The sequence below is a fragment of the Melopsittacus undulatus genome, chromosome 13 (assembly GCF_012275295.1).
Source record: "Melopsittacus undulatus isolate bMelUnd1 chromosome 13, bMelUnd1.mat.Z, whole genome shotgun sequence".
Lineage (NCBI taxonomy): Eukaryota > Metazoa > Chordata > Aves > Psittaciformes > Psittaculidae > Melopsittacus > Melopsittacus undulatus.
In genome coordinates, this window is record NC_047539.1 from 8,966,005 (window position 1) to 8,980,521 (window position 14,517).

The window sequence follows — 14,517 nt, forward strand, 5'->3', positions numbered from 1 at the left end:
CAGTCCCAGCAGTGAGGCAACTTGCCAGGAAGTCTTGCAAAAACCCAGCTGCATGTTTCAGCCCTTTGGTTAAATAAGCAGACATCCTTTCTGAACAGAGCCATGACTTAGGTGTGGGTGAGGGGAGAAGTGTACACCACACCAGCGAAGCTCTTAACACCACTCATCAGCCCCTGAGAACTAAGGAACAATTCTACAGCTGACAGCTGTAGAAAGTGAGAAGCTACGTGACCTGAGGCCATGCTCATTCATAAAGACATGGGAAATGTGGGTGTGTTTTTCTTTATTCTGTTCCTTACATGGCTGTGTTTCCATCCCAGTGCTGAAGAACACAGGGCCACAACAAAGAGGCTGTGTGTGGTGTGATCCATGTCTTGCCAGTGTCAACGTTAAAGCTCCTCAAAGACTTGACCACTGAAAACAAAGAAATAAATGAGTGCATACTGTGATCTGCAGAGACACAGTTAATGGGCTCCTGAGCCAGCTCTCCCTGAACCTGCCCACCATGGCAGCAGAGGCAGTTGGCAGAGGGAGATGCGCAGCTATGGAAATTTCATTGATTTAGATTAACGAAGCATTTTTTTGCCCAGCCTACTGAAAAGTAAGATAATGTGAGTCCTGTTATTCTGTTATGAAAGTCCATCTTGGACATCACAGAACATTTGTACTAGCTGAAGCTCACAAACCTGGGTTTTCTTCCTGTGAGGAAACAAAACCCCAGGGCCTGTGCAGTTGTCCACTGCTGCTCACACCTCTGCCCTTGATTTCTCTAAGTGTGTCAACAGCAGTAAATGCACAGGCTGGGGATGAAATATGCTTGAACCTGGGTGACAGACTGAAAATGTCACAAAGTAGGATGTCGTGAGCTCTGTAAATTCAAGCACTGATCCATGCTGTATCACCAAACCTCTTGTCAATCACATGACAACTTTGAGAACTTCACATTAATCTCAGGAACAAGCCCAAGGGGCTCCAATCATGCTCTGTTCCTGTTTGAAGTCAGAACTAAAGTACACAATCTGAATTTTACAGATTACTCCAGCCTAAAATCCTTGCTCTGGATGCCTGGACTCTGACTCCAGAAGCTGTAGGTTGAGCCTGCATTTAAACATGCAGTCCAGCCTTTTGAGTATAACCCCTGAAGTATTACAAGAGGTAAAATTCTGTCCTTGTGTCCATCTAGAGTCTTTCCTGATTCTAATTTCACTCAGAATCAACTCCTTGTTATTTCCCAGCCTGGCTCTGAAAGCACAGGTGAAAGAAGAAGTACTACAATTGGAGCAATGACATTAAACATGCAAATAGTATGAACTAAAAGTCTTTTCTTCTGCTTCCTGAAATGTCCCACACTTCAGGCATCCCCTTCAGAGCACAGGCAGACCATTCTGGATTCCCACCTTGCTTTCCAAATCCCACTTTACCAGTTAGAAAGCCTAAATTAACCAGATGATTCTCCAGTGTGTGTTTCCACTGGAAGAGAATCATCTCAACAATACCACACACTTACACAGGCTTCCAGCAAACCTCCTTTAAAACAAAACCAGGATTCTGGATACAACTAACAAGCAACCTGAAAAGTTCAACTGTCTTTGATATAAGGGGTAATTCTCAAGCAGGCAACAAAAAGAACTGATGGCCAGGGAGCTGACCTTGGTGTTGGGAATGTATTGGAATTGTTTGGCCTAGAAACCAGAGGCTGCTCAACTCTGCACTCAGCTCTGCTGCTGCCATCCTGCAAAGCTGAGTTACCTGAACTTTTCACTGGGGTTTTCAACACAGATGACCAAGAGGGTTTTAGCACTTTACTCATTGAAATTAAGTGCACTGGACTTAAACTAAGAAAACAAAAAAGAAAGGTGTGCTGCCAGTTAACCAGCCATACAAACTATCTATGGAGTTTAGATGCTCAGCACAAATCTATTAGAGTCATTCTGAGAACATAACCGAAACCCACCAACTATCTTCTTCTGCTCTGCTGCTTTCATTGGTAAAACCCACAAATGCAAAAAACCCCAACAAAATAGGTTGCTAGAGAAGAGCAATATTAAAGATGTGCAGAAGCTCACAAGGACAAAAACCTCCAGCAATGATCCCACCTTAATTTTGCAAAAAACAAAGCAAGAAACATCCAGATTTGAAAAAGCATCAATAACTTCTGCAGGAATATCCATTAAGGATTTATATATTTACAAAGCTGGGAGTTACTTCCCATAATAACAAACAGGAGAACAAGGACATTAGCAGAAATAATACATCGTCATACAACATGAAGAGACAAGCTCAAATAATGAAAACAGTAGAGCATAAGTCTTGATGTTAAGTCTAAAATCACAGCAAAGCAAGCTACAGAGAACTGTGATGGGCATCTCATTAAAAGAATAAAATTAATAACAATTTTTCCCCAAACTACAAGTGTCAAGCTTGTCATGAAGTCTGTGAGGTGGTCAGGGCACAAAATTAATACTTAAAGGATAATATTCTTCCCATACAGGTGGAGTAGGTATAGAATAGGTATGGACTCTTTTGAAAAGTGAAACAGGCAAACAAATGTTATCATAGAATCAAACCAGTACTTCTGGCTGGAAGAGTGGCCAGCGGCATCCCCTGTGCTGTTGTCCATTGCTTGAGGTAATGGAGTAGCAGTGTAAGGGTGCTGCCCTTTCTGGGGTAAGTAACTAAAGACTAATCCACAGCAGAAGTGTCCCCACAAGGCTACAGGACACAATGATGTGGATACAGGCTCTGACTCAGGAAATGTTCCCTCTAATTCATACCTATGCTTTACTTTACATAAACTTATTCCTAAGCAAAGGTTTCTACATTTTCTTTCAGAAAACCCTACATGTTCTAGAGATCTTGTTAAGGAGATTAACAACCCAAAACCTGCTTGATCCAGGGTGTATCTAAAATTATACTAGAAAGGAAATGTCACCTACATTCTATTCTAACCTACCAGCCACTTATCTCCCACTAAAGATGACCTATAAAACTCCCCATTCAAAAGTATGAATTGTAGAAAAACACATTGCAAACTAAGGACCTTCCATACATGTTCAAACATCCTGAACTTTCTACATAAGAGTAATTTCATTGGCTCACTTTAAGGGACCAATCTGAATCTCCAGAAATTACTTCCAGACTAAGACTTTCATTTTCTAATATATAAAATAAATACAGAGATAAGACTCACTCATTAGGAAGAGTAGATATAGGAACAACCTCATTGTTCCCAGCTTTAAGGTGAAGGAAGGAGTGGAGATACCAGGCAAAAGCTGCTCTCTTCCTCTGATGCTTCTCCAGATCTGCATGTCTCACTGAGAAAAAGTGACTCTCTTGTGGATTTCCTAACTGAGGTTTCAAGGCGTACACCAGTGACACTGTAATAAAACTTCAGATGCAAAGACCTGCTGAAAGGTAAATGTATGTTCCTGAAAGGTCATTTTTAGCAGTGGCTCCATTTCTGTCCATCAATACTTCTAGAATACATAGGATCTGTCAGAGAAAGCTGTAAGGGTCTATGTTTGTTCTGGCCACTTTGTCCTTTGGTGCCTGCTACGCAGATGTGCTGCAACACACTGAAAGGTCTCACATGAACTCACAGCAGGGATTTAAGAGAGATGTCAGCTCTCAGATGCCCTTCATAGTAATTTTTTAATGAAAGAGATCCCCCCACACACACACATGCAGAGCACTTGGTGCTTCCCTTTTATTTGTACATTGTTGGTGTCATTTTATGGCTTTGACATTCTATGGCAGGATGCCCAGGGTACTGCAAAGGATTCTGCACGTCTCTTCTCTCTACCAACAACTCTGTTTTCTACTGAGCCCTTGGTTCTCTGTACTGTTCACCTTCAGCTGGACCAGACTCACACAGAATTACTCCCACATAGTTTCTACTATCAGAGTTCTGTGTAACAAGTACTACTCAGATGCAGTGTGTTGTTATTACATGTGCTAAATGAGCTGAAGTAACAAATGCTGAGGAATCAGAAGAATCAACTAACTGCATGGCAAATCCTTTAGGGGCGGGGAAGGGGAAAGCCATGTCAGAGACAGTTCTCTTTGCCCAGAAACTGTAAATTTCCCAAGCATTCTCAGAGAAGAGTGCAACAAATCACACAGACACTTTCTAGCTACCTCCATCTCCCTTCCTCCAAGGACTCCCTGTGTTTAACATTTGACAACCACCCTCACAGTCCATGATGCTGTAGCACTCCACATCTCAGGGATCTGAACTGAAAGCAAATGCTCTTTGCACTCAGATTTTGGTAACAGGTGCCAGCTGTGAAGCACCTGCACTTGCTTTCCTGAAGCTTTACCTAGTCCCGCCTGGCCCCCCTTTTATTCACGCTGCTGAAGCAGATGTGAGGTTGCAAAGTGGAACAGTTTTCTTTTGAAATTACTTTTTTTTCCCTTATTTTATTTTCTTTTTCGTCATTTAACAAATTAAAGTTCTTAAACAGAGCAAAGAAGAAAAAGCTGATAGCTAGCCACATGAACACTCCAGCTGAGAAATGTGCCAGCTGCATCGCTTCAGAAATAGCTCTTTGCAGCTTATGCAGACTTACATAAAGCATCTGCTCTTTGTCTGAGCCTTTTTGCTTGTCACATTTCAAAGACTCCTTTTGCTAGCTACAGAGGCAACGGAAAGTATGCTCATTTGCAAGTGGGGTCATGAAGAGATGAAAAGAGAGGGATTCAGCTGAGGCACAGATACAGCTCCCCATACTGGCTTCAGCTTCAGAGCATGCTTTGAAGAAAGCAGGGGGGAAAAACAACCATAAAATTAAATGTGCAAAGCATTTGAAGAACAAGAAAGTCTTGCTTCCACCTATAGCCCCAAGGAAAATGGCTTTATAGGGAATTGGGAACCATACAAACCAGACATGAAGCAGCTAGACAGATCACTGCAGTGGGAAGTATTTGGAGCCTAGTAGTGAGGCCATCGAGAGCAATGACCACACAAAGTGTGCTCAAGTAGGGGAGAAGGAATTTGGAAGCAACAAGATCTGGATTCATCTCCCAGCCCTGGCAGGAGCCAAGCAACTTTGACCAAATTAATTAGGGGAGGATTTGAGCATCCATAGCCCTGCATGAAAAGTCATGAGAACTGCTGGTGTCTTCTTCATGGCATGGCTGGGACTTCAGGGTCTCCATGGCTCATGCATACTAAGCAGTCAGAGAAGAGAAACTGCAGCTATTCCTTCACTGATGTTTGTGAAAGGTTTCTGTTTTCTCAGAAGACAGCCCTGCAAAGCCTCCCCATTTGCAAAGGGATAGGTTCACATGCAGATGTGTTTACCTGTCACAAGAGATAGAAGGGAGGGAACAGTTCACCTACTGATCATTTCTTGTGTAAATGACTGCAATGTTTTCTTGCAAAAGATTATGACCTATTAAGAGTGGATCCCAAAATCCTTTTGGGCCTTCAAAGCTATGAGTCAGCTTGTATGTCCTTCCTCTTGCAAGGAACTGCAGATATCCCTCAAAATAAACCCCAGCCAGCCTTCCTGTTTTTAACGTGACCAAAATGGGAAGTGGCTCAGAAGGTGAAACCAAAGAGGAGCCTTGTGCATTAAAAATAAAGAAAACTGGGAGGTTATTGGTATTAATCTCAATAAGGCTAACTCACTTCTCACTGCAGAGAGGTTATAACTCCTCAAAAATCTCCTTTTTTTCCATAGCACATCAAGAACTGTAGGGCAGCCTGGGCACTGCTAAGTCTTCTGACCAGCCTGATCTATCTGTTTGCTGCATGTGCCTATCTGGTGTCCATCATCCTTCATTCATGAGCTTGAGAGGGATGAGACTGGTGGTCTGTGGTGTGACTGTGAAGCACAAGGAATGCTAGGGCCCTGTTTCAGAGCAGACATCAGATGTTTAAGAACATTTTTGATGCAGATCTAAAGATAAACGAACATTTTAAATCCCTTAAGAAAAGGGTTTGGAGAAGCAGTCTCAAGGAATGGCTGAAGAGGTAGGTTATCTTGAAAGCAAGCTGCCACAGCTCATAGCTATCAAAACCACTGCCAGTAAGCAAGACTTCTCTTTGTTAATACTCCAGGCAGGGATGGCAGATCTGATTCTGAGTTTGCTGAGAATCTCAACGTGTCCCTTGCACAGCAAAGCATCAAGCACAGCAATAGATCACTATATGCCAGTTGATCCTTTTGTGCAATATGAGCACCTTGCCAAATCTTGGGAACATTTAGGACAAAGCCATAGATGGAAAAAGCTGCTGAAGGTTTCACAAAGCCAGACAGCAGCAGCTGGAGTGAGAAAAGTTAGTTACAGTACAGAGACCCAGAGCAGTGAAACTGCAAAGGGAATAGCCCAGCACAGGGGAAGAATCCATTTGAAGTGACAGGAAAGAAGTTTTTAAAGTAATGCCTTTGCTGCCAGTCACATGCAAGTAGTAAGCAACAGGATTAAGATGATTGCCTTCAAAAGACAAACCTCCTAGCTTCACTTGCTCAGAGTAGAAATGAAAGACAGGAGATCTACAGTTGTGTAGTTTATCTTACTGAAGGAAAGGTGTTGCCAACATTTGTAGCCTGCAGCTTTTCCAGGATTATCATGAGCCATTGCCTGTATGAAAGGTGCATCCAATGCAACATCAGCTGTTACCTTTACAGATGTGGCTGTGTAAACTAACACAAAGTCCTGAAAAAGTCACTAACTCATGTGGCAGTGTGTTCAGCACATTGCTGGGTGACATGGCATTAGGAATTTTGTAAGGCCTTATAAGTCACATCTCTTCCTTTCTGAGAGAGGCTGAAGCTCTGAAAATATGCCCAAAGATGAACATTCAATGAAGTACACTTGCTATATAGACAGTTCACAGAAATACTCATGTTATTATTTTTAAATAAAGGCTGAAAGTGAGACTGCTCATTTTTACCTCTTTCACAGAGTCCAAAGTACACTGCTCATCCTGCCTGAGGCAGTGTGCACATTACAAAAAGCAATGAAGTCCTTGTAATCATTTACAGCAAGACAGGATGCTCACTAACACTGACAGGAAACGTTAACCACATGATACATTGTGGGCTATCTGTCTCTCAGAAGCCATGTGCAGGATTCTGCTGCTGTTTTCTACAGACACAAAGCAACCTGTGAAAGACAGATGTTTCAGAAATTCCCCATGTGAAGCTACAGGCCCAGGAAATCCACATCACTATTGTGCTCTTAAGCAAGTGTGCACATCGTGCAAACAACTTCATTATAATACTGTAAAATGGGAGTTCTGATATGGGCTACACACTGAGCACTGCAGGCACTGACACAAAGACTCAGTAGAGTTTTTGATGACTGAAGAGTATTTGTCCACTCATGTGTCATACCAACAGTGTTCTGCACAGAAGCTAATCCCATCCTTAGCAACCTTTTAGGACTCTATAACAGTCTTTATTCCAAAGCACTTCAGTGCAGTCTCTTGTGACAAAATAGTAACCGTTGACCCATTCTTAGATCAGTCACTTCATCCTCTGCTTCTCTATGGCAAGTAGCATTATTTCTATACAGCTCAGAAAGTGCTGCCTCCCACAGACCACTCCCACTGCCCTGTGATCTTGCTCTTGCACCTTTAGACATATTAAAAAGAGAGTGCCAGGCAAAGAATGTTGAATAAAAATAGTATCTTCAGAGGAAATTAATGATTAAAGTGCATGAAAATACTTAAAGCCACAGGCTGAACCACAGTCTTCAATTAAATGCACTTTAATACTGATAATGTCTTCTGTTTTTCCAGGTACTAGAGGAAGAACTGTTCCTTTGAAGGTGGAAGCAAGGTTGCAATCCAGAAAACCTCCTAAGGATTCCTGGTTTGTCCCTCTAGAGGCATCATCTCAGTTGCTGACATTTGGGACTGCAATAGTGACTGCTCCTCTGAACCAGCTGGTCTCAGTTGTTTCTGTGGCATCCGTTTCCATGATCTTGTCTCTGCAGCAGGAGACATAAAAACAGCAGCCCTTTGTCAGCAAGAGGCTGACAAAGGGATCCAGTTTTTAGAAGGGTGCAGGTTTAGGGAAATCCCAACATACATCAGATAGTATTTTAAGTGTTGCAACATCCCCAGTCCTAGAAAGCTGGCATCTAGGCAGAGCCTATGCTGGAACAGTAGGAGGCTGTATTTCAATCCAGTGGAGCTTCTGACCAAGCTCTCTGCCAGGCTGAAGAAAATTTCTAGAGAGTAACAGCTCTTCGTTTCCCACACAGAGCTGCTTCCCAGGTGTAACAAAGGACACAAACATAATTATCTTAGGCAAAATTTGCCAGTAGTAATGCCCTGATTTGTGCTCTAAAAGCCCTATGGTTTTAACATTTGCACTAGGAATGGGCCTAAATTTTACCTCTCTTAGAAAAAGCACCATCTATTTAGGCTACTGAGTGAAAGGGAAAAACAACCCTTGCTTTTGTCAGCAGCATTTCGTGCCCATTTCTATTGGAGGTAAGTAGGAATGGCTTCTCCTTCATCCTCATTATTTGTTCCCAAACTCTGACTAGGTCCATACCTACTCTAATTCTTTATTTTCTCAGCTCACAAGTGCTGCTGCTGCTACTGAGGGATGCTGTGTGGAAGCAATTTCATGAGCAAACCAGCCTGCCTAAAGTTTCTGTTATCAAAGACTTAATAACATGCCATGCCATGCTCAGCACAGGAAGATAAAAAGATATAGAAGATCTTTATTATTTATTTTACCTTCTGGATGTATTTCTGAATCATTGGTGTTGCCAGGGTCTTCCTTAAGAAATCCTACATCCTTTGCCCAATCAGTCCATTTAATTTCCTCTACTCTGGAGAGACAAAATGCAACAGAAACTGATACACGGAACACAGCATTTCAACCCAAATCTCATTGTCCCACAGCATCCGAACCCAGCTCATCCTGGCAACACAGTCCTAATGGTTTAGCTGTAACAATGCCCTACAGAGCTTTCCTTTGAGTAAAGGTCTTCTGTAGTCTACATCCATGAGGTCAGTATCTTCTCCCTTTGCACACTGTGTGCTGGTCTGTGTTGTTTGGTTTAAAATACTTCAGTTCCTCCCAAGGGACATGGTTTTTACAAAGGATGTTCCAAGGTTCCACTTTCTATACATGCTCTGGAACACACTGGAGTTACTGAAGTGCTGCCTGCAGTTCTTTTCACTGGGTGGAGAAAGTTCATCTGCTCTCCTAGCCCCTCTATGTGAGGAAGAGTGCTGCCCTCTCCTGTTGCACTCCAATTGCATGCTCCTGAGTGAAGGGGCAACCAGCCTGCATCCCTCTCACCACACCCTACTCTACAGCTATACTCACAGCAATAAAGCAAGCATCATTGCAAACACTCTGCCACCAGAAGTACTTGCACGGATGTGGGTTAAACAAGACATCTTTGGGTGACAGCATGTGTTGGTGGTTCAACTAGCTCTCAAACTTCCACCAACCAACTTGTGTGTACCCAGGAACATGTGGTTAAGGCACTCTGTTAAATCAGTGCTGAAATTCCCTGTGGTGGTTCAGGGTTATTCATGGCTTATGAATCATGAGAACCCGTTACAAGAATGTAATGGTCATCTGTCTTACCTGAAGCACCACCTTTCATCTTTCTTATTGAGGCCCACTGACATGAAGCAGCCAGATCTCCTTTTCCCACCTTGGCGCCACAGCCAGGCCTTCTCTATCTCTAGAATAGCAATAGCCCTCTGAAAGAATAGGTCTATGTTAGAGAGAAAACAGATCATACAGTGCCCAACCCCACTTTTCAATCTAATCTTTCCCAATCAGAAACTAGTTTGACTCAGAAAATCACTTTGGAACCCAATCCCAAAGTGTCCTTAGATTAATAGCGCCAGTCACTCAAGTTTTTTATGCATGTGGATCTGGACTGGCTGGTAGCCACCCAAAAAGCAAGAGTTGTAAATACATCTAAAAATGATAGGATTTATTTTATAGCTGAGGCTTAGGACGAAGACAGGCACCATCACCTCTGATGTTATGAGACTCAAGTAGGGCCATGACATAACTGCTGAGCAGCACTGTGCCTCACCTGTAGCTTCCAGACGCTTTTGCTGTAACTAGAAATATCTGTGACAGTCTCACTCATGAGTGCAATCAGCATGTTGAGCAGAAGAACGTAAGTGAGGATCACAAAGAGAAGCAGCAGGAGCATGACAAAGTATCTGAATCTGGCATGTTCCTGAAAATCCAGGTCTCCCATCCCAATGGTGATCTTGAAGAGCTCCAGGGAGACACTAAGCAGCCCACCATACATAGCATGGTTCCCAGTGCTCTCCAAATGAGCAAGAGACTTGTTCTGAGAGACTGAAGGAGCATCCCCCATCAGTGTAACCAGAGCTAGGAGAAAAACAGGATTTGAAACCTCGTTATAAAAATGTATTTATTGCAGCCCAGACTACAACATAACGCTGAGCAAGTCCTTACCTGCAGCAAAGCCAAAGAGGAAGATCATATAAACCAAGAGGAAACGCAGCAGATCTCTCAGAATAGTCTGAAACACAAATCAGGAGGAAGCACCATTCTTTATCTCACATGATATCACATGGATGATCTCCTGCTCTCATGCATCATAAACCAACCCCCAGTAACAATATGTTTAAGAAACTACTAATACATATTACTTCCTCAGGTAAGTAACATCATTGGTAGCTTCATCTGACAGTACTATATGAACTTATTTGTTGTTTCTAAGAACCTATTTACACAAACATAACAAATATGTCAGCTCCCAGTATGGCTGCTTCTGAGTTGTTTTAACACACACATCTTTTTCCACCTCCATGGTGTTTCACACAAGTGGTAATTAGAATTCTTCCCTGGTACCAAATTTCACCTCTGTTTTGTCTTGTCTTTCTAGCCCCATTCTCCTCTATGGACCTGGAAACATTTCACAGCCCAGCCCATTCCAAGGAACTTGCACTAGTTTTGACTGCTATTTTTGAGTTGTCTTATGGCAAACAGGGAAATGTCATCTGCTGTCACTTCATAAATTCAAAGATAGCAAAACTAGTAGTTTGCTGAGAATGTACTTCCTTGAAGACATTGATCTAATCTCCTTGTGCAATATCTTTACTTCCACAGTCAGTATATCAATCCCATTTATGATTTTCATGGTCCTGAGAGAAGAAGAGTGATTGCAGGTCTTCTATTAGTTCCTCAGACCCAAAAGCTTTTCATACAAATCTTTTTACTGAGTACTGACCTTCTGGATCATGACACTGTAGACGCCAGTGCGTTGAAAGCCCCGAGTGTAATACAGCATGTTTACCCATCCCAGAAGCAGGGAGAACACCATCACTGCCACATAGTTTTCTGAACTTGCACCATACAGGACTGCTGACAGCAGCAATGAGAAAGCCTGGATGAAGCTGGAGAGAAATAGAATGAATGACACAGTAACTTACTTCAACAAAAAGGTCCATTTGCAGATCTGTTCTGTTTTGAAAGGAAAACTAAACACATTTTACAAGGCTACATGGAACATATAAAGTGGCAGTTAATCAGACATGGTTTATATAAGCAAATCTTGTTATAACCCAAGCCACAAACTTGCAGTTTTGTTATGAACTGGTTAATCTCACAGTATGGAAACTCTGAACTGCTTGATGTAACTCATATAACTGATATTAAGTGGAAAAAATTGAACACTTATGAACACATGCACACATACATGCACACACATGCATCTACACACATTTCTCCTCAGAAAACTGAGGAGTTCTTTTCCTTTCAGTCAAGTCTGAGCCACAGTGACAGTATGATAGAGAACTTAAGCTCTTTGTCTAAGAAGTGTACGTTCTTACTTGTGGAATAATTGAGGGTCTGACCTTCACTGTGTTCCACTACAAATCTAAGGACGGAGCATACCCAGCAAAGTCCATTACAACAAAAGGTTATGACAAGACGCTGCAAGTAGAAGCAAGCAGGGAAGGGATGGAAAGAGGAGACAGTGGCAGAGAATCAATCTTTCCTGCTCACCATCTCTCTAGAAATGTTAGGGCAACTTAGCTGCACACAGCAGAGAACCAATTTCACCCATGCTTTCACTGTGCAAAAAACCTCAAGAGACATACATCAAGATCTCAATGCAGCTGTCAGAACACATAGTCTTCAGGGACTGGCGTCTCCTCCGCAAGTACAGACTCTAGCAGAGAAAAATCAATGGTAGCCATTCATCAAAAAACAGGGCATGCTAGAGAGTGATTCCTGCCCAGCATAGCCTATTGCTCAGGGGCAAGGTTTGTTCCATAAGCTCCTCTTCACGCTTTCATTTTCAAAATCCCAAATTTCAGCTATTCATCCTTCCAAGACGAAAGAAAGGCCTTCTTTATAAAGCGCATGGATAAACAAGGGTTGAATCAGCCCAATGTCTTTATTAATAGACTGCACTAAATGCCAAGGATGAATTTTAGTACTCTAAATCACAGAAGTCTCTCATAATTATTTGCTACTGGGAACTTATTCTTCCTCTTATCCAGCAACCTGGCTTGTGCCATCCCTGTCACTATTAGATTGCACTGACACTGTGTCTTGGAACAGGATTCCTTCCTGACATTCACTCATGCACATCCTCATATCAGGAGAACTGAGTCTGTTGCCCTCATGTCAGTGACAGTTTCTTTTCCTTTCTCACAATGGAACCAAACACAAGACCCCCATACCTGAGCAAAGATTAGATAAATGCCACCTAGCAAGATAATGATTAGTCCAGAGACCCAGAGGAAGCCTCCAGCCGTGAATTCCACTGGAAAGGAAGGCTGCAGGATAAAAACAAAACAAAAACCCACTGAAGAAGGCAGAGGTAGTGATGATTAGCACCCAGCACTTTTTAAACTCATCCAATCAGGCCTTTCTAGATAAAAGAAGATTGGACCTACCTTTACCCGTAGGGGTTGATAGTACGCAATGGCTGTAAAGATGATCATGAATGACAAGTATGAGACAAAACTGAAGTAGAATCTCTTGGAAGCAAATGTTTCCCATTTTTGCTGAAGCAGTTTGTTCAGTGGCTCCAAAACCACCATCTTGTACCGATTCTATGGAAAAATAAATACAAATTTACTCATGTGTCAACAGGAATGCAAATTCACCAGAGGATTGTCTTTTTCTGGGTTGGAGGTCAGTGGCTCCAACTAGGGAATTGAAAAGGGTTTATTCAATCAAGCCTATCAGTATGAAAGAAATCAACCATCCCGTAAGAAGTTACTTTTGCTCGGCTTTGTCAAGGTATTTGGACACATCCAGGCTTACAACAACCAAAGGCTCAAGAACTTCTCTCATATTATAAATGATCAGAAGTATACCAAGCAGACTATAAATAATAAGATGTGCTAATACTTCCAGCGTGTATTTCTTTTCCACAAAAACTATCATGTAAAACACCACATTAACTTGAAATGGTTTGCATAATACAACAGCAACACTATAGAAAGGCAGAAAAGATTTTGCTGCTTTTGAGTCGAAGGACTCACCGGTGTGTCACTGCTGTATGCCAGAATCTCTAGCACAGAGTTCTCCTCGAAGCTGTCTATAGAGGACAAGTCATAGAGACACACATGGATAGGCCCGTAGGTCCATTCAGTGAACTTGCGTGACAGGTGCCTGTACACTGGGTCTTTGATCTCTCTTTGTATAATGTGCTTGAAGATCTATAGAGAAACCAGATGCATACATGTGTATGCAATGAAGGTGTAGAATGACACAAGAATACCCAAATCACCTTCAAAATACATGACACCTGGCTTTCTGCAGCATATGCTTTGATATACCCAAACACCAGTTATCTAGCTAAAAGCAGGAATCCATTTAACTGCACCTTGTATCAGCTCCTCCAGAAGTAGAACCAGTTTCAGCCCAGACCAGCTATTTTTGCTGGGACAGAGAGCAGCAGCAGCCAGCTCAGACTCTGTAGGACATTAAGTGCAGTAGCCTGGAGGAAGCCTCCTTTATTGTCTCCTGTGGCACTGCCACCATCATCAGCATACTATGGGTTGGGTGCAAGATGCTCCTACATCAGACGCTAAGTGGAGGAAGCATACTACAGTTTTCCTTGTTTCTCAGCCACCCCAGGGTTCCCCTCTGTCTTTACCTCCACTTTGCCTGTTTTGGCAGCGAGCTGCAAAGGATTTAATCCATCATAATTCACAATCTCCTCCAGCTTCAACACTGGGTCAACCTTCACACCTGCCTTCAAGATCTCAACATATGTGGTGCTCACAAACTTGGTGTTCTCCTCAGTGTCATCTGCAATCATCACCAGGGCATGGAGGACTGTGTTGCCCTGCGTGTCCTGCTCCTGGAGCCTGGCTTTCTGGTGGGGATTGTTTAGAAGATATTCCACAATCTCAGGCTGGTTGGTACAAGCAGCCAAGGACAGAGGAAGTTCACCTGAAGAGGATAGTATTTGAAGGGGAAGCAGAAACAGGTAAAAAAGAATTAAAGCAATCCTAGGAAAATATATATAGCCTATAGATTTACCACTGGAACACAGAACAAATTCTTCCTCAGTGTCTCTAGA

General features: G+C 42.5%; 1 protein-coding gene across 8 annotated transcripts in view; it reads right to left on the reverse strand.

Annotated features, from left to right (window-relative positions):
• Window positions 1-6,832: 6,832 nt before the first annotated feature.
• Window positions 6,833-14,517, reverse strand: part of TRPV2 (transient receptor potential cation channel subfamily V member 2) — a 33,067-nt gene continuing 25,382 nt past the window's right edge. For 7 of the 8 annotated variants that reach the window (XM_034068760.1, XM_034068759.1, XM_034068755.1 and 4 more), the window contains 11 exons: window positions 14,089-14,387; window positions 13,472-13,648; window positions 12,878-13,036; window positions 12,662-12,757; window positions 12,074-12,144; window positions 11,203-11,368; window positions 10,425-10,491; window positions 10,030-10,337; window positions 9,567-9,685; window positions 8,702-8,796; window positions 6,833-7,941 (listed from right to left, as the gene is read on the reverse strand). In XM_034068760.1, the coding sequence (XP_033924651.1) occupies window positions 7,811-7,941; window positions 8,702-8,796; window positions 9,567-9,685; window positions 10,030-10,337; window positions 10,425-10,491; window positions 11,203-11,368; window positions 12,074-12,144; window positions 12,662-12,757; window positions 12,878-13,036; window positions 13,472-13,648; window positions 14,089-14,387 (1,688 nt within the window). In that variant the 3' untranslated portion in view covers window positions 6,833-7,810. Of the gene's footprint in view, window positions 7,987-8,701; window positions 8,797-9,566; window positions 9,686-10,029; window positions 10,338-10,424; window positions 10,492-11,202; window positions 11,369-12,073; window positions 12,145-12,661; window positions 12,758-12,877; window positions 13,037-13,471; window positions 13,649-14,088; window positions 14,388-14,517 lie in introns of all 8 variants that reach the window. The other variant, XM_034068761.1, reaches the window with a different exon arrangement.